Raw genomic sequence first — 19,015 nt, forward strand, 5'->3', positions numbered from 1 at the left:
TGACGTTAAAAGCCCCTTGTGCCACCATGGATGCGCCACAGTTACAATGCGGCGCACCATGGCACAAAGATAGACAGATGCATGATGCATCTGTCAGCATATAGGTGATGCAGTGCTAGAGACATGTCACAAGGCGACGCAACTCCAGTACTGCTCATGGGCGCCCTATACTTGCTGTGCTGCGTCATTCCTTATGCCTGCTACGAGCAGGCATAAGGTTTTGACACAACAGGGACGTAAAAGAGACAGTCATATTGTGTAGTTTTCACTGTGTCACTTTTACGAGCTTCCTTGCGAGGGAATACCCTCTTTGCGTACATTATCCCTGACACAGGTATAATGTAGCACAGGGCTTTACAACGTGAACCATCTCACTAGATGCATCACATTGTAAATATGTTGCATAGTGGGGGATTGTTTACAACGCAGTTGCATCACAGAAGTGATGCAGCGGTGTTGTAAAGATGTTGCAAGGTGGTTGTAAATCTGCCCCTGAGTATATGGGCCAGGCACACAGTCACAAGGTTGGAAAAATGTGGATTCCCCATTGGAGTTATCAAGCTCTGCAGATCGACTAACTCAGCCCAAGCAAGGCGTTCAGGGTGCATAGCTTGTTCTGGCTGCCCCTGCTGAACTCTTTTCTGCACATGTTTCAAATGACATATTTGCAAGACACTTTCTTCCCACCAGGCCTCATCTAATAAAATTGCCAGAACACCCTGGGTGTTTGAGGTGGCTGATTTGCAGGGATAATATTAATGTTCTCAATCAGATGATAACATTCTAATCATAGAAATTGAGCAAAGTCAGAGATGTTGCCATAAAGGTGTAACCAGAGAAAACCCCAATAGGCTAATGATGCAACAAGGAAGGAATCTTTCTTTGCTAAATAAAGACATCCATATAAAACAATCACAATCTTTCCTTGGGATGTCTTTCCTCACCCTGACATCTTGCAGGTGTCTTGTGAGAGGGAGAGAGATCATTCTACATATCTCATACAAAACAATACATAAACTGTTTATGTACTTTAATCAACACTTCTCATGTTTTCATTTCTTCGAAAGTACAATTCACTACTATGAACATAATTCAAAATGCGTGATCTCGTGAGTGGATAGAGAGAGCCAGGCAGGGCAGTACAGCCTCCTCTTAGTGCACACAGGGGATTGTGTGTTCTGCTCCCGCAAGTATCTTGTGGAACCATAAGATTGTAAACAAAATAAAAAATACAACTATACATCCTGTACTGACTTTATTAATAAAGATCAGCATTCAGTAATAACTGACCAGTTGAAAAACAAAGCTGTATAACAGATTACCACAAAATGTATAGCTCTACAATCTCGCAAGTCTCCTTCGAGAGACTTTGCTCATATTAAAAGAAGATGTACATATTGAAAACACAGTTTACCATACAGGAAAACCGATCAGTGTTTTTTTGAAGAATAAATATGAAGTTTATGTAAAGATACATACAAAGACTATGAAAACTATGCTGGGAATATTTCTGTATATGTGAGTTACAAAAAAGAAGTTGAACATTTTCCGCACAAACATTGTTGAAGTACTTTGTATCTATGTTTTATTAAGTATATTTCTATAAAAAAATTAGAAAGTGACTTAAAAACCCAAAGGGTTAAAGTAACATTATAGTTAGGGGTAATAAAAATATGAGTCTTTGGTTAAAAAAACTTAGAAATTAATAGAAAAAAAACCAAAGGTTAAAGTAATTTCTTAGTGACAAACAATGTTTTGCTGTGGTTTCTGAAAACCACAGAAATTCAGCAGTTATAGTTAGTTGCACTAGCTATAATTTGCACCCCCTCTATGCACTGCTTATGATCTAACATAACTCATGACATGCTCTATGATATCATTTATGACGTCACTCATGACATCTCAAATTACATAATTGATGATATCACGGATGACATCACTGATGACATCATCCAATGAGTGTGCTAGTTTGTATTGCAGTTTACATAATCACAAGTAACTATCATAATAATTCTATGTAATTTTGTGTAGCTAATTGGTGTAAGTGTTTACTAAACTTGTGTGCTCCTAATGTACCATAGCTGGGTAGAGTTATTAAACAGGTTATAAATGTTTGCATTCATGAGTAACTGTGTGCATGTGACAGTGGGCTTGTAGTCATTATACTCCACAATACCTTTTGGTTCTGCAGAAAACATTTCCAGCAGAATAAAAGGTCTGTGTAGTAGATACTGACGTTTGTAGGCAGCTTTGAATTATTAGAGAGAATCATGTCAGCATGATCATTTATACGTGACATGGAAGAATTTGCGCACCAGGTTCTAACCTATGTATGTGTGCTTGTTTTGCTTCAGAAGAAGGACTATCTGTAAGGTTTTCACCACATTATGAAGGCTGCAGATAGTGTGATCCTCAGCACTTTCAGATCATCATAATCTTTAGCAAATAGTGTTTTTTGACAACTATTACATAGAATGCACACTGTTCTTAGTAGATTCTTTTCAATACTCCTTGGTCTATTTTCTCACGAGAGTTTCACTGTTTGCAAACAGTGTGGTATAGAGAGAACTCTCTCTGTAGGGTAAACACTGGTAACAGTATTCAGTTCTCTACTGATATCTACTTTATTTTTGAACCCTTTCGATGCTCATGACGGAACGGTTTCGTCATGAGCATCGGTTGAGCTGTGCTCATGACGGAACCGTTCCGTCATGACCACACCCATTTGCATGGGGGCCCAGCACCGGAGGGGAATCGTGGGAGCATGGATGAGGTTAATGTAGATTTGGTGTATGTCAAGAGTTTGAAACATATAAAAGCTGTACATAGTATGACATTTGTTTGAGAATTGGGATTCACTATTTTGGCTTTCTCTGAACAGTTGTATACAGATTGAACACCGTACTGAATGAGGGTTTCCGGTATACCTGTGGTTGATTGTGAATATCAACCATAGTATGAGTAAAGTCATAGTAATTTATACAGCAATATGTGGGAAAATGAAGCTTGAATGATGTCATCAATGATGTCATCAGTTATTCATTTACATTGTCATCAGTGATGTCATAAATGATGTCATAGAACATGTCATGAGTGATGTCATATGTGAGGTCATAAGCAGTGCATGGCGGTGGCGCAAAGTATAGTTAGTGCTGATAACTATAGCTGCTGAATTTCTGTGATCTTTTAAGTTTTAAATGTTAACGTTGTCTTTGAGAAATTCAGTTAACTGTAACGTTACTTTACCTGTGCTATTTTTAGTTAATTTACATATATGTATGTATGTGTGTATATATATATATATATATATATATATATATATATATATATATATAGATATATATATATCTATATATATATAGATATATATATATCTATATATATATATATATATATTTATATATATGTATGTATGTGTATATAAACACACACACACATATAAATATATATGTGCATATAGATATCTTTGTGTGTTGCACTTGGCTGCAGTTCAGTTCAGGAATCTTTATTCGAATTCCATGAATTCATAAAAGCACATACAAAAAAAATTGAAAATATTAAATAATATAAACATACAAATTTAAATCAGGCAAAACAACATTTCCAATTATTAAATAGAGAATAGTCTGCAGTTCAATTTGCCTATATGGGAAAGAGATAAATACTTTACCCACCTTGCTGTAATGTCTATAGTAAATTCAGGGTCACCCACATAAAAATAGCTGTCCTTTGAGGTCAACTGTACTTCAAAACTGGGAAGCACTATAAATGAAAACAAAATAGGAGTCAAAGGTTAGTGCAAGGTTACATTTAGAAACCACACTTGTACCAAGGTGTTCATGCATGGTTTCTACTTCCATGAGTTTCAAGGCAATCTTTCATGATTTGCATCTCACAGATATCGTCATTTCTATTATCCAGGGACACCTAGTAACAGCCTGTGGTACTGCCCCCTTTCCTTCATGAAAGGAATTTCTTTGTTTACTATGCTACTGCTGGCATAATTTGAAATGGCAAAAAAACATTATCATCTCCTGCGCCAATAGCTCACATTTTGACTAATGCTAGACATATTGCATTGCAAATGCTTCTTTTCTGAGCAAACTGTTGTGTGGCTTCAGCTCTGAATATGTTATTTAGGCAGGAACCAAAGAACAAACCTTCAATTTGCTGAATCTAAGTTAAGAGGTAAGAAAAAGTAAAAGGAAACAAGCAGCTAAGACAGAAGAATCAATAAAAAAAGAAAGTTCTCCCAAACAGGATATAAAGAAGGCATGCATATGTACACCGTACTTTACCATTGCTACTCAGCTGAAAGGAAGGCTATAAAGAAGATTGGGCCAACAGTAAGCAGGAGGTGGGTATAGAGTGGTTTTATTGATGAGAGCAGATCTTGACCGCAGCGCATGCGGGCTGATGCTGGACCTAAAAAGGCGATCACCTGCCTGTACACTGCTCGCCACAGGGAATGCTCACAGGGAAGTGTCAGGCATGTACTAACAATCCACTGTCAGACAGGGTCAGATTGTAAAGGCGGGCCCTCCGTCAATGGGTGTTTAGCCAGTATCCGAGTTCTAGTTGTAGGTCGCTCTTTTGGCCAATGTGGTGGGTGATATGGGCTGTGTCTGTGCTCTTCAAATGCTGCCACCCGCCCAGTGGGGCCCTGAGGGGCCTATCCAGAGTTAGATGGGCCACTATTGCCTCCCTTTTACCAACGGGTGGAGGTGTCATTCCCGGTCTCTTCCTGGGCCGGGCCATTAATGTATGCAGACCGACCAGGGGGCCGGAGCAGCGGTGATCTCACTTATATTCAGGTGTGGTTCACTACTGTGAACTAATCCGTAAACAAAGAGTTATGGCAACATTTGCTTTTTTTATCTTAGTGAAGCTAAGAAAACAGGCCTCTTTTATTGAAACTCCTCTCCTATTTATAACACTTTAAACACTGAAGCATTGTTTTGAAAAAAGACGCAATCCGCAAATGTGGACTACATTTTATCATCAGAGGCTCTCACCCTCGTCATCATGGCCCTGGTCACCTCACGTATTGACTATGCCAACTGTCTGTACGTGGGGATTCCCGCATACCACCTTCACCGGCTCCAACTGGTGCAAAACCAGGCAGCCAGACTGGTTTTCCCACAGCCCAAACACCAACATGTCACGCCGATGTTGAAAAAACTACACTGGCTCCCGGTTGCGCACCGTTGCATCTTCAAAATGGTATGCACTGTTTTCAAATCTCTATCTGCTTCTGCCCCTGACTTTATCTCTCTTAGCCTTCACCCTCACGTCCCCTCTAGACACCTTAGATCTTCTGCTCACAATCTCTTAATCACTCCCAGGTTTAAACGTAAAAAACACGGTGGTGCTTGTTTTTCCTTTCTCGCTCCGTTTACCTGGAACTCCTTTCCCCTCTCAATTCGGCTCACTCCTGACTATATTACTTTCCGTAAACTCCTGAAAACTTTCCTGTTCCATCTTGCCCATGATTAGCCGCTTATACCCCCCTGCGTCCTCCCTCCACTTGTCTCTGAGCGCCAAGAAACCAATTGGTGATCGTGCGCGGTACCAAATATGTTTAACATAACATAACATAACAGGGTGCCCAGGCCAATTTTTTTTATCCTAATCCAACCCTTCTGTGAGACAAACATTGGAAACAGTGTCTGAGTTCTGTTCAATTTGTATGGAGGAGAGCTTGGATGTTATACTCTCCGTTTGTTTTTTTTTCACCTGATCTATCTGATCCTGAAATGATAGGCCAAATGTACCCAGGAGAGGCAACTTGCTGCCTGAGGTGTAGGCAGACGGAGGCAGATTTTTATCATATAGTGTGGCAGTGTCCGAGGATAATGCAGCTTTAGAGAGAGGTGTTGAGACTCCTCACAGAATTATCTGGTAGATTGATGCACCAGGAACTTCTACCATGTTTATTAGGATGGCTGACGCGTCCCACAAAACTAAAACATACACTCCTATTTTGGTGAAAATGCATGTTGCAGAATGGTTGTTTTCAGTAGCAGAAACTTCACATTCCTATGTTGACTGCGCCCCTCTAGGATAATTTGTTTTGTGATCATTTGCATATTTCCAAATAGTTTATTTACAGTCTGTTTTTTTTGCACACAACAATAGCCCTAGGGGCACATGCATCATTGTAAATTGCATTCGCAAATGGTGCGAATCGCAAAATTCGGCCGTTTGCGAATGCAATTTCAATTTTTGGGATGCATCACCATTTTTGTCCTTTTTCGCAATTTAAGAAATCGTAAAATTGCGATTTTTTAAATTGCGATTGCATTTAAGGAATCTCAAATTGAGATTCCTTAATTGCAATGCATCAAACTTAAAAAATTTGCGAATTCGCAAATAAGGGGAGCAAATTACCATGAAGTTGACCTTCATGGTAATTTGCGAAAACTTTGAAAAATGCACTAAAGTGCATTTTTCAAAGTTCCATTTTACACACACACATGCCCTTGGGGCATGTGTGTGTGGAAGATGTACTTATAGGCAAATTTCAGGGACACCCCTGCACCCTTGAAATTGCATTCTCAATTTGCGATTCTCTAATGGTGAATTCCTATGGGCCTCTAGGCCCAAAGGAATGGATGGGGAGGTATTCCTTTAATTGCTTTTCTCAATTAGAGAATCGCAATTAAGGAATTTTAAGAAATCGCTATTTTTTTAGCAATTTCTTGATGCATTGCAGTTTACAATTCCTTAATTGCGATTCCTTATTTTTCGCAATTAAGGAATCGCAAAAAGCAATATTGATGCATGTGCCCCTTAGTGTACTAAAATATTGTGTCCTCTGTAATTTTTTTCTAATTCTTTACCATTTTTTTCTCTAAAAACCAGATTTCTTTGAAATTTTAATCACGAGGATTAGTATTTTCCTTTGACCCATGACAACCTAGTTTTAATTACAAAATAATTTAAAATTATATTGAATGTTGATGTCCTGGACATTCTTGCAAAAAATGTTGTTCATAAATTAAATCTTATTTTTGCCTTATTTTCTTTTATTCTTCATCATGACGCTCTGTTGTGTTGACATTTAATATAAAACTGCCATTCACAGTTTGTCTATTTTGATTTCAGCGGCATAACAAAAGGAAAGTACAATTTCCATTGCTCCATTAATTTGTAGTACCCGGCAAAAAAAGAAAAGAATGGTTTCTATTTGGTTTATTTCTAAATTAAACTAATTCATCCTAGAACAAAAATTGATTTCCCAAACATTTATTCTTAATGAGAATCTTTTGTGGGGACAACATTAATTAATTTAGTCTGGAATAACACTTTTAAAGGATATAATCTCTACTTCCTATTGAACCCCGTTTTCCACGTTTAATGAGATTTCTAATGGTAGGTCAGAAAGTCTGGCCATTTAAAAAAAACTCTCACTAGTTATTTCAATATTTCTATACTTTTTTTTTTTGCAAGTGCCAGGCGGAGAACATTCTGAAAAAGATTGACAGAGGTTGCAACATGTGGAAATTACCGTTTAGGTCAATGTGAAGGTGACCTTTCCTCATTCTAATGTCCACAAATAGATCACAACCTTCTCTGTCCTGGCGGCATCTTGAAATACTGCTGCTCTCTTGACATTATATTTATTCATTTTCCACATATTGCACTTTGAATAGTGTTGAGTTTTAGCTTTTGTTTTTCTTCTTTGACTACCGAAATTTGTTCTGACATTCGGAATTTTGTGACCTTTTTTCTATGCTGAAGCGTTTGGTGAGTGTTTTCCCGGGACTGCTTATTTTCTATTTTTTGTGTATTTTTTCCCGACTAGCAAAGGCAGTGTAAAGCTCCCGTTCTCACTTCTCTGGGATCTGTTTTCTAGACCCCAAGGGTCAACCTTCAATGAAGTCTCTCAAATCCAAATCTTGGTTTTATTACCGGCCTCAAAAATTTGTATCTCACTCAACTCGTTAATCATTTTTGCATATCGTATCTAAGGTACGAGATGTTTTCTTTTGCATCTCCAAATTACTTGGCAACATTTTTCAGTTTTTTGGTACACTGAAAGGCTTTAAGAAGGGTTTGTGGTCACCTTTTTAATCTTTTGTTTCCTCATCGGGATGACAACATCCTGTACACAGGCTCTTCTCATCTGCAACTAATCCTTTTCTTGTCACGAAGAGACAAGAATTCACCTCACACATTGTCCTCACTACCTTCCTGCTGGACTGTGCTTCGCCCTACTGCAACGAGGACTCATTTGCGGTACCTGGCTATCCTAGGCTTCTTAGGGCCTGAATACCAGTTTAGATGTAATTTGTTGCACATGATTAATAACAATGTCACATGGCGTGCAATAAATGACACCTATCATGGGTTTATGGGAATAACATGCAGATTTTGGTGTGTAATGCATCAAAATCCGCATGGCACAGTAAATATCGGACAATTTGCCTTCTTAAACTTCGTCGGGTTTAACCTGTTTAAATTTGACAGCATGTGAGGTATTTGAAGCATCCAATAGCTATTGTTAAATAGAGCCAGACTCGTAATTCTGACTTATGCGTAAACCGAGATTTACGCGCGGGTTGGAACTCACTGGTCCACTCGTAATGAGGGCTTAAATTTCTCGGGAACAATGGCAGCTACAATATGGAAATGTGGTTTCTCCTCAAAAGTTTTCCACTCTCCTTCAAAGTTTCTGCTTCTCACTTCTGCTTCTTGCAGTGGGCCAGCACCTCCTGGCTTGCCTTTGCCTGTCTTGCTGTTGCATGGTTTTATCACATCTGGGCCAGTTGACATTTTGAGGATTCTTACCAGGGATGGCATGCTCTTTCTTCTTTTTTAGACCTTTTTCAAAAAATGCTTGCTTTTATTCATGTTTTGAGTCTTTTCCACCTTTTTACACAATCTTTTTAATGTGTGCTTTTGAGGATTTCATCAAATCTGAAGAGTGGGCTTCAGAAAGCAAGTCATCTGAAGCAAGAGCTGTGGTCATGCTAATTTGTGTGACTTTTCAGGATAGTAAACCCCAGAGTTTTATTTTTACATAACAGTTCAGACAATGGAGCTATTGTTTAGCTGTGCAGTTTGCTTTCCTTTACCAGATGATAGAAAAGCTGGTACTTACCGTATTCCTTCACCTCAAATTCTGATGTAAACTTCTTGTCGGGATCATTTTGATAGCTTGCTACAATTTTCCACTCACCACAGCTGCAAAGAAAAGATAAGGTTGTCACTCTTATATCTATGTGGAAAAAACCCTAATTCAAATTAAAGATCCAAATTTAGAGTTTGCGAGAGGGTACTCCTTTGCAAAGCCAATGGAGTGCCCTCTCTGTCAAAATTAAGGTCTGCCCGCACGATTTACAGATGGGCAGACCTTCAGTATGTAGATGGCTGAGACTACTCCTCTCTGCCACCTACATACCGCTTCGACAGACTGACAGACTAATGGCCGTGGGAGGTTTGCCCCTGTGTCAGCCTACCCAATTTAGAGTGGGCAGACACTTGGTCTATTTTTACTTTGAGAAGCCACCAACCAAAATGTGGCAGTACATAAAAGTAAAAACTTTTTAATGACCCCCATGCAGAGGGAGAAGACTCTCATGGTGAGTCATTACTTTTTTAAATTTCAGCAAAAAAATCTGCCAGAATGTCACTTTTTATGTGGCGTACTGGGCTTACCCAAATCTATGAGGCCACGAAAGCCACCCTGGATGGCTTTCCCTGGCCTCCCGGATATGGTGTGAGGCAATGCAGTGCAAGTCGCTGTGTTGCCACTCACTACAATGGGTAGGAGTGCCATGGGCGTTAAGTTAGGTGTTCCCACATAAACCCATGGCATTTGACATATTCCCAGATTTACAACATGTTGCAAACCAAGGAATGCATAAAAAGCCTACGCCTCCCCAGGGCTGGCGTAAGGGTTGTTTTTGTGAGGGGAGGTGTCCCTTCCCCCCAAAAATAAAACAGATTTTAATGCTCTGCTGAGTTGGTGCATGGCAGCCATATGTTCACCAGGGATATGTAAGAGGACAGAAATGCACTGTATCTCATAGATACGGCGCATTCCTACCCTTTTCTTTTGATGTAGGGCAGTGCAGCAGAAAGGCTTGCTGCCCTGCCCTACGGAATTATTTTTTAAATGAGAGCCTCAGTGTATTCACAGGAACGCAGTGACAGCCCACTGTGTGCTTTGTAATGCTCTTGTAGATGCTCAGATTACAAGTAATGGTATGCTGGCCGTGAAGTTAAACTCTCAGCATCTCTTTTGTAATAATGGATGGAATAATGGGGGCAGACACTCACCACCCCTCAACCCCCGACCCGTTTACAGACAAATGTCCACATCTCAGAGAAAGTAGAATTGTTAATGTGCATTTGTAGATGATCAATCCTGGGATAGGTTCATAAATATGAGAAATTCCACAGGCAACTTTGGGTGTAGAAGTCCTAAGGGTGACACAGGTGCTGTTTACCGAAACATAATTCAGGTCTTAAGTTGTTTTCACAAATTCCAGAACAGATCTGGAAAATATGAATTGAGTTCATGTAATATTTGAAGTTCTATTTTAGGTGTCTTATTCTTTGTCTATTCTTTTATGGTACAAAAAGTAACAGAATAAAGATAATGAAAAGAAGAGTTGAGCTCATGGTTTCAGATTATAACGTCAGCATGATAACTACTGGAGTACTTGTTAGTACTGTATACAGAATTCAGTTTTTCTGCAAATATGAACCAATCCCAACCAGTCCCTGCTCATGCCAATGGCCTGCCGCAGTACGTCAAACCAACAGATGCAAAGCATCCCTACCTTGCCAGTTCTGGGATGGGTAGGGAATTAGCTATTAGTCCATCTTCAACTTGCCAGGTGTTTTGAATGACTGTCACCCCACTAGGATTCTGTTAAGGATATATAAAAAAGAATATCAAAAACTAATATTATGGGAAATACATTTTCGACTTAATGACTTAATGAAATGATTGCATCAATTATGATCAACAAAAATCCCAAGCTTTTCACAATAAATGAGGTATAAGTGGGGTTTATCTAAAGAGATGCCAAATGCAAATACTTACTTCAAGAAACCCCTGGAAAGGGACAGGTTAGCATAAATAGTTTTGCTTCGACGCACATGCTATTTTAGAGAGTAAGTTCAATCTTGCAAGGATGCTTGTCTTTTTAAATTACGATAATACCCTTCAGCTTCTAATGGATTTACCAGCATGTTAAAAGCATACATTAAACAAATCCACTTGTATGCGGCCTCTACCAGCCTGTCATCTTACTTTTGGTAATTGAGATTACACTGGAACATGATTTGTGCATATGGTACATTCTATGACATGGTGAGTAGGCTTGAAATTATTTTATTACAGAACACATGCAACTTTTTAAAATTTCAGCGAGTTCCAATCTCACAATTCATAAGGGGTAAGCTGGCAGACTACCCCATGTATTTTTATATGAGTGGTTTGCTCATGCCGGGACTAAGCCATCTACACTTCCAATATGCTCTAAACATGGTGAAATACGTTAGGTGTTGCTTTTTCATGAATTCAGATATTACTAATGTAGAAGCTGCCATATTATGACTAAAATGGTAAATACGTGTGCCATTTCCTAGCTTGGGTGGATCGCACCTTATTGATGCAATTCTTAAGGCTAGGCCAGAACATACGCATATATAAGAGCTCAAATAAAATGTCTTTGATGATTGATGCATTTCACCTCTAACTTCATCTTTAGAAAATAAAAGATTACCCAGAGTACCACACACACACACACACACACACAAAAAACACACACACACATACACACAACCCCCCCCCCATGATGCAGGAATATCATTGACAAGAATATCAATTTCATTACAAGACCGGAGGCTATCATTATGCATATCACTTTTAATGCAGACCCAATCAGCCGCATGCATCATAAAGCAAAGGTTTCACAATAGAACATTAGTAAACATATAAAAGGCATGAGCACATAACAATCAGCCTCTTTTAAATGCGGCTCCAAGCAGATAAGTTCCTTATTTTTATTGCTCTTGCTGATTGTTCGTCATGTTTACTTTGATACCTTATATTGTCATTGCTATTTAATTTATCGCTTGATAGTGTTTTGCTATACATCGCTCTCTTTACTGTACATTTATCATGGCTCATTTGTGTGTTTTGCTCCCCTCACCCGACCTCCAATTTATGGAGGCCGGCTCCCGACCTTGCCCATTTGTTTCCCCATGTTTTTTTGCCTTTTTAACTGCACTTTAATGCTTAGCTTGGCTTGTTTTAGTTTAGACCTCTCTCGCGCTAGCATCGGGCGTTTTTTTGTAGTGTTCTGTTCGCTCGTACCTCCTGACAGCCAAAACAGTTGTTTCTGTCCCCGTACGGACATGCCGGTACATGCGATCTCTTTTCTGCCGAGATATGCCTCCATTTCGTATCGCAAAGCTCTTCTTAACATCAGGCAGCGTTAGAGGAAATACCCTTGGCAACGCGCGTGCAGCGTTGCCGCGTTGCCAAGGCTCTTTTCTCTCCCCTCATCCATGCTTTCAGCGTGTCTTCGCAACAGACCACAGGTGATCGCACTTGAGTCCTCAGGCAGTTGTTCGGCGCGCAGATCAGCTGTTTCTCGTGATCGGAGACGTGTTTGAGCTCTTCCTGGATCTTTTAAAACTATTAAGCGATTTCTTGGCCATAAAATCACTCCATTGAGTGCTCTCTCCCTGGGTCATTCCTACTCCATTTAGGACTTTCACCAACGAATTTTGTAACCCTCTCCTCTCTGTTATTAATCTAACCTCAATACCTATATATATATATAAAAAAAGGGGACATATTATATATTTGGCAGAAAAAATATATTAAAAAAAGGAAGATATAATCCTTTATAGTTCTTCACAAAATGTCTGACACAAACTCAGATGAGGCTAGCGCCCCTGAATCTGACATCGGAAATGAGGCAATCAAAAGTCTAATTCACAAAGAAATGAGATCTGTATGTTTTCAACACTATCCCAGGGTATGGTGCCAAAAAGATCATTCCCCTCTGAAGAGGATGATGTCATTGAAGTGCAAGATAACTTGGCAGATGACAACGATCTCGTAGAAATAAGGGGTAAGAAATCTAAAATACCAAAAATATCGAGTATAGGCCAAAGAGCACTACAGGAGGTCTTAGCACCTCAAAATTCATGGGAGGATTCGCACCTCAAACACTTCAGGTGCCCTTGGCGGCACGACATTGAAAGGTGTCCTCAGCGGCACAAATTATATGGGTGTCCCCGTGGCACAAACTATGCATGTGCTGAAAGTGATTTTGGTCTCCAATTTGGACATGATGATAAAATTCATGCCGACGATCATGATGATGATGCCTCTGAATTTCCCGATAAATATATCCTGGACCTAAATGAGGACGAGCAGGATTTTCATTCCCAACCTTTTGAGGATAATCTCCCTTCCTCCTCAAAAGACAGCATTATAGACCCTCTGGGGGAGGAGGTGTTCTCTCCCCTTAATATCAAACATCACATCAGGAAAGAGATAAGACACCTCCTCAAACAACAAAATCTATCCTTAAGGGAACTAGCCAGGCTCCTGGGTCTTCTCTCCTCTTCTATACAAGCTATCTTTCCGGGCCCCCTAAATTATCGAGCCCTTCAAAGGAAAAAAGCGAGGGCTCTGAGATCAGGCCTCTGAGATCGTGTTTCCTTAAACCAAGAGGTCATATTGGAACTGACCTCGTGGTTAGACAATTTGGATGCATGGAACGGCAGAGCGATCTTTAGTTCCGCACCAGACTTTGTCTTAGAATCAGAAGTGAGCCTTCATGGCTGGGGTGCCTGTCTCCTGGATCAGAACACTGGAGTGGTTCAGTCTCAAGAAGAATCTTCGCACCACATAAATTACCTGGAACTGACCGCAGGTCTTTATGCACTAATGAGTGTCAAACACTCTCTTCAAGGCAGATCAGTCATTTTAAAAATGGACAACATGTCCTCTGTTGCCTACATAAATCGCCAGGGGGGGTACCAAATCGGTAGACCTATCGAACTTAGCCAAAAAACTTTGGATGTTCTGCCTAGAACATAAGATCTCCCTAAGAGCAGAATACCTTCCAGGGAAATCCAACCTTTGTGCAGATTGAAACTCAAGGTTCCTCTTGGATCATAGCGACTGGAAACTCAGCACATCTGTTTTCAATTCCCTCAACAATTTTTGGGGGCCATTCCAAATAGATCTCTTTTCAAGCAGACTAACATTCCAATTGAAGGATTATTACAGCTGGATGCACGACCCAGGTGCTCTAGCAGTGAACGTTTTTCTCTAATCCTGGGAGGGGATCAACGATTATGCTTTTCCCCCCTTTGCGTTGATCCAGAGATTCCTTCAGAAGGTGAGACATCAGCACTCTTCCATTGTCCTAGTAACTCCCTTTTGGACTTCCCAAGCCTGGTTCCCCACTACCCTGGAGCTGACTTACGACATTCCCTACCTAATTCCTTCCCTCCTGGACCTTCTTACAGACGTAGACAGTCAAATTCACCCTCTGGTTCAAACAGGGAATTTGAACCTTCTTGGCTGGGGAGTGTCAGGAGATCCAATGATCTCGCAGGACTTTCGCGACAGCTTCAACTCTCCTCTGAGAATCTTGGGCCCCTGGGACACACTACAATTTGAAAGGGGTCTTAGTTATAGATCTATCAACTGTTATAGATCAGCTATTTCCGCAGGTCATGCTGTGGTCAATGGTAAAATGGTAACATATTTTAGGGGTGTGTTCAGTTTGTAGAGGTATAGAGTGGGAAGTTATTTATGCAATAATAAATGTAAAATTATTTATTCCTTTATTAATTGTGTTATTTATTATGTATTATGTTAATGTATTATGTTTTTAATTTCAATTACATTTTAATTGCGGGCTGTTATGATTGTGAAATTATAGAGTGGTATTGTAGTAAAATTATTATTTGTTTTAATTGATATTTATATAAAATTGTAATAATGTTGTAATGGTTTAATTTTTGTTAAAAAGTTAGATATATAATTAAAAAATGTAAATATTTATATATTTTGTTATTTAATAGAGTTGTTAAAATATGTTATTTCTTTAAAGTGAACTACTCTCTCTCTCTAGTGTTGCCCCGACTGGAGTGGAAATAGCTAATTTTACCCCTCCTGATTCCATTGTATTCCCAGACTGGAGTGGGAATAGTAGGTCGATAGTTATTTTTTCAGCCATTGTAGACCATAAAAGCATATTAAATATATGTACCTAAAATCAGATCAAATACATGGATATTTAAAAACAAGCCAATGGTGCATATTCACTTCCAATTTGTGAAGAATAAAGACCAACTAACACTTTTTGTAAGGAATAAGTTAAAGCAAGACATTAAAGCAAGAACACGGAATCACGGAATGAGAAGTAGAAAACTTGGACACGTAAAGGTCAAATGTAACAGTAAAAGCTCAAAACCAGTGTTGGCTGGAGCAGTCCATGATAGATATCACAATTAATAACGAGTGAGACATGCCCTTAGACACAGAATCAAATAGGAGAACTCTATTCCTTAAATAACTTCTTCCTATGTTTTAGAGCTCCTGAAAAAAGCTTGCAACTCCAAAGCAGACCATGGGGGAAGATAGCATTTGTAGATACACTAAGGTGGGACTCATTTGTCCAAAATTACAAGTCCTTACCAACAGAAGTATGCATTTGTTTGTAAAATACTATAAACGTCACAGAAAAATACAAAGTGTGTGGTTGCTTGCTCTGAAAAATTACCACAAGGACAGGGCTTTAAAGCACCCGGCTTTGAGAATCATTTAGGAACCACAAAAAACCAGTGTATAAAATTAAATATGAATCTGGTCAGCAGGAAATGGTGCTGAACATTGTTAAAAAATAGGAAATACAGCTGCCCTAGTGTACTTGTGCTCAACATTATGCATTGTCTCACTGTGGGATTGGCAAGTTCTGTGCCTTCCCATTCCCCCATGCACCTAGCCAAAAACATGTTTTTAATGTCCCTAATATCACTGTGGCGTAATGTTCTTGGGTTTGTGAACAGCTCAGGGCAGCCTATCCTCCTCAACTGCTCCATTACATAGCCTAGCCAGGGGATACGATACTCAAAGACCTCTAAAGTGCGATACAATCCTCTAAAACATGTTGGTTTAAAGTAGGAACGGGACTTGACCAAATTCTCAGCCAGGGCATTAGTGGTGTAAATGCAATAAGGTCAGAAATATAACCCAGACCAAGCTCTTCGTGCATCATAAAGGAGGTGGTGAAGGGAAAAGCAAGATGTATATGCACCAATTTTTTCTCGACCACCTGAAGTTCACTTACTTCTTTGTATCCCCACACATTGCAACCGCATGTGGCCAATGGGATACATTTTTCTCTATTGACCTTTATTAGGGTTGGTAGAGGTTAAGCCCCTACTCTCTGGGCAAAGTCCATAGTGGCACCCACTGCCCTTGCCAGGATGTAATTTGTAAGTGCTATTTGAACCACCCATGACCCTCTTTAATCAAATAACACCCCCAAATAAGGAAAAGTGGAAACTTTGGTGAGTTCCGCCGACCTGCAGAAGAGCTTGCAGCTAATGGACTAATTACTGCCAATCATCATAGTATTCAATTTAAAAAAATTGATTGAAAGGTCTAATTAATCCATAAATCAATTAAAAATTTTAAAAGGCTTTGGAGACCATGGCATTCTGAGTAAGTAACACTGTGTCATTTGCTTATAATAACGCAGGAATAAGTTTTGTACCAGCCCTGGGAATGTCTCTGCAGGCTGCTAACAGTGCGTCCCCTTGCTATTATAGAGGGTAAAAGGCAGGGGAGATAAAATACAACCCTGCCTAACACCTCCCTTGACCTCCCAGAAAGCCAATACACAACCATTCTCATTGTAACTCACCAAGGCTGTAAAGTTAGAATGAGAGCTGTGTAAACAAGCCACCAGATCTGCGTCCATACCCATGTCCAGTAAGGTGGGCCAGAACTTGGATTTGATGATGTGGTTGAATGCCGCAGTTAAGACCATAAAACCATGTGCAGGCAACCCATTCTAGCTATGGCATATTTCCCTGTGACCTTGTGTAGGTAAATGCATTGATCCAGAATCTCTTTGCCTTGCCTGAAGCCCTACTGCAAATCTGAAATAACAATAACATTATCTAACCAGGAGGTTTAATGATCCAGGACCACCTTGCCTGTGATTTTTGAAGCCCTAGAGGGAAATCGTAAAGTAACATGCTGGGCCATCCCTCGCACCTTTATTAAAACTAGGGCAGGAAGATGGCAAGCCACACATACAGGCCGTATTAAAAACCCCTGTCAGGATCTTGCCCAGGTTACAGGATCAGCTATGTAAATATCCAAAGGCACCCCATCCAGGCCCAGAGCGTTTCCCCCGGCTGTGTCCACAATTGCTTTGTGCGCCTCTTCTAAATTAAAAGACAATGGTAACATTCACATTCCAGGCTCCCACAGGGTGTCAGGCTCCTCCAGGTCATCCCCACTATAGGTCTCTTCAATGTGTTGAACCCATCTCTCAGCGGCTATGGTGCAATCCACTCTGGTGTTTGCTGAATCTAAGAAGAAAGGACTGTTTACCACTTCCCAAAACCTAGAACTGTTGGCCAGCACACTGGCCTGACAAAGGGTCTCCCATGCCCGTTCCCTGATGTACTTTTTCTTCTGCTGAGCGGCAAGTTCATATCCACTCCTGTAAACCCTGTTCCTTTTCTCAACCCTGGTTTTCAGCTTAAGTGCTATAATTTGGTTCCTATGTGTTTTGGAGCAATCATCGTCAAACCACTTTTTCCCCTTGATACCTTTTGTCCTACAGTGAACAGATAAGTTATCAGCAATCCACTTTGTTAAATAAAGGCATCTAATACAGATCTGTCTGTAATTCTACTTCAAGACATGGTGCAATGTCAACTGTACTGTCTGCCTACACGTTGTCTAAAAAGGCCTCCGGTATCACATTCTTCCACTTTAGTCTGCATGCTTGATCACTTGTGCTAATGGCACTATATCGGTATGCTCCTGCCTCTTCCTTGTGTAAATCTGAAGTCCAGACCAGTTCAGGCATTAAAGGATTATGGACGCTGAAACTGCTCCAACAGGTTCTCAGTTTGGGAACTGCTCGCACCAACGGAGCAGAAAGCATAATGAAATCAATGGTGGTAGAACAGCCCCTGCCTGAGTAAGTTGGATCAGAATCACTTACTCCCATCTGTTCTAGACAGTGTGGGTTATTAGCTGCAAGTAGCCCTTGAAGTCGGAGACCTTGTTCTGTGTGCTCAAAGTGTGGGACCAATGATATTGCATTCAAATCGCCTTTTACGATATTGCAGTCAAGCTGACAAAAATGTGTATTAACATCACCTAGAACTGTAACCTTATATTAAGAGCATCAAACTTCTTAGCATAATGTTTGAGAAACCCCTCCAGTGTGGCATTATGTTCGTGTCAGATCATCTGTAGAAAGAGTTATAAAAATTCACTACCCACAAAGGGGGATGATTTGTGAATGTCAGCTCAACTGCTAACAAGTGGGATAAGTGACATTCCACCACCCAAGCGGTACAGGGGATTTTGAGCGAAACCAGAACAAGGAGGCCACCCTTAGCCAGTCCTGAGGGGGATGCAACTGTAATAAATGAAGAGAATCCATCCATGAAAAAATATTCGCATGTGTCTCAGGTTTCCTGCAACACAACTATATGGCAACACTCAAATGTTCTCAGCCACATCGCATCGTCTCTTTTGGCCCACATGCCCTGCAATATTCCAAATCATTATCTTCATAATAAAGGGAGTGATGGAAGTAGGGACCACTTGAAAAGATGCAACGGACACCTTGGCTCATCAACCCACTCTCAGATAACACTTGTCAATTGATAATGTCTAGACCTATCAAAGATTCAAACCTGTTGGCAAGTGAGACTTCGATCCTAGTATTCACATCCTGCGGAATCCTCAAGGGCAAGGGGACAAACC

The 19,015-nt window shown here is 40.1% G+C and overlaps 1 protein-coding gene across 3 annotated transcripts in view; it reads right to left on the reverse strand.

Annotated features, from left to right (window-relative positions):
• The window catches only part of LOC147748145 (complement C3-like), a 1,551,795-nt gene that overhangs the window by 1,460,104 nt on the left and 72,676 nt on the right, over window positions 1-19,015 (reverse strand). For all 3 annotated transcript variants that reach the window (XM_086959014.1, XM_086959019.1, XM_086959009.1), the window contains exons 5-7: window positions 10,794-10,882; window positions 9,107-9,189; window positions 3,675-3,762 (exon numbers count right to left, since the gene is read on the reverse strand). In XM_086959014.1, coding sequence (XP_086815140.1) covers window positions 3,675-3,762; window positions 9,107-9,189; window positions 10,794-10,882 — 260 coding nt within the window. The remainder of the gene's footprint in view (window positions 1-3,674; window positions 3,763-9,106; window positions 9,190-10,793; window positions 10,883-19,015) is intronic.

Source organism: Lissotriton vulgaris, chromosome 1_1 (assembly GCF_964263255.1).
Source record: "Lissotriton vulgaris chromosome 1_1, aLisVul1.2, whole genome shotgun sequence".
In the NCBI taxonomy this organism is placed as follows: Eukaryota; Metazoa; Chordata; class Amphibia; order Caudata; family Salamandridae; genus Lissotriton; species Lissotriton vulgaris.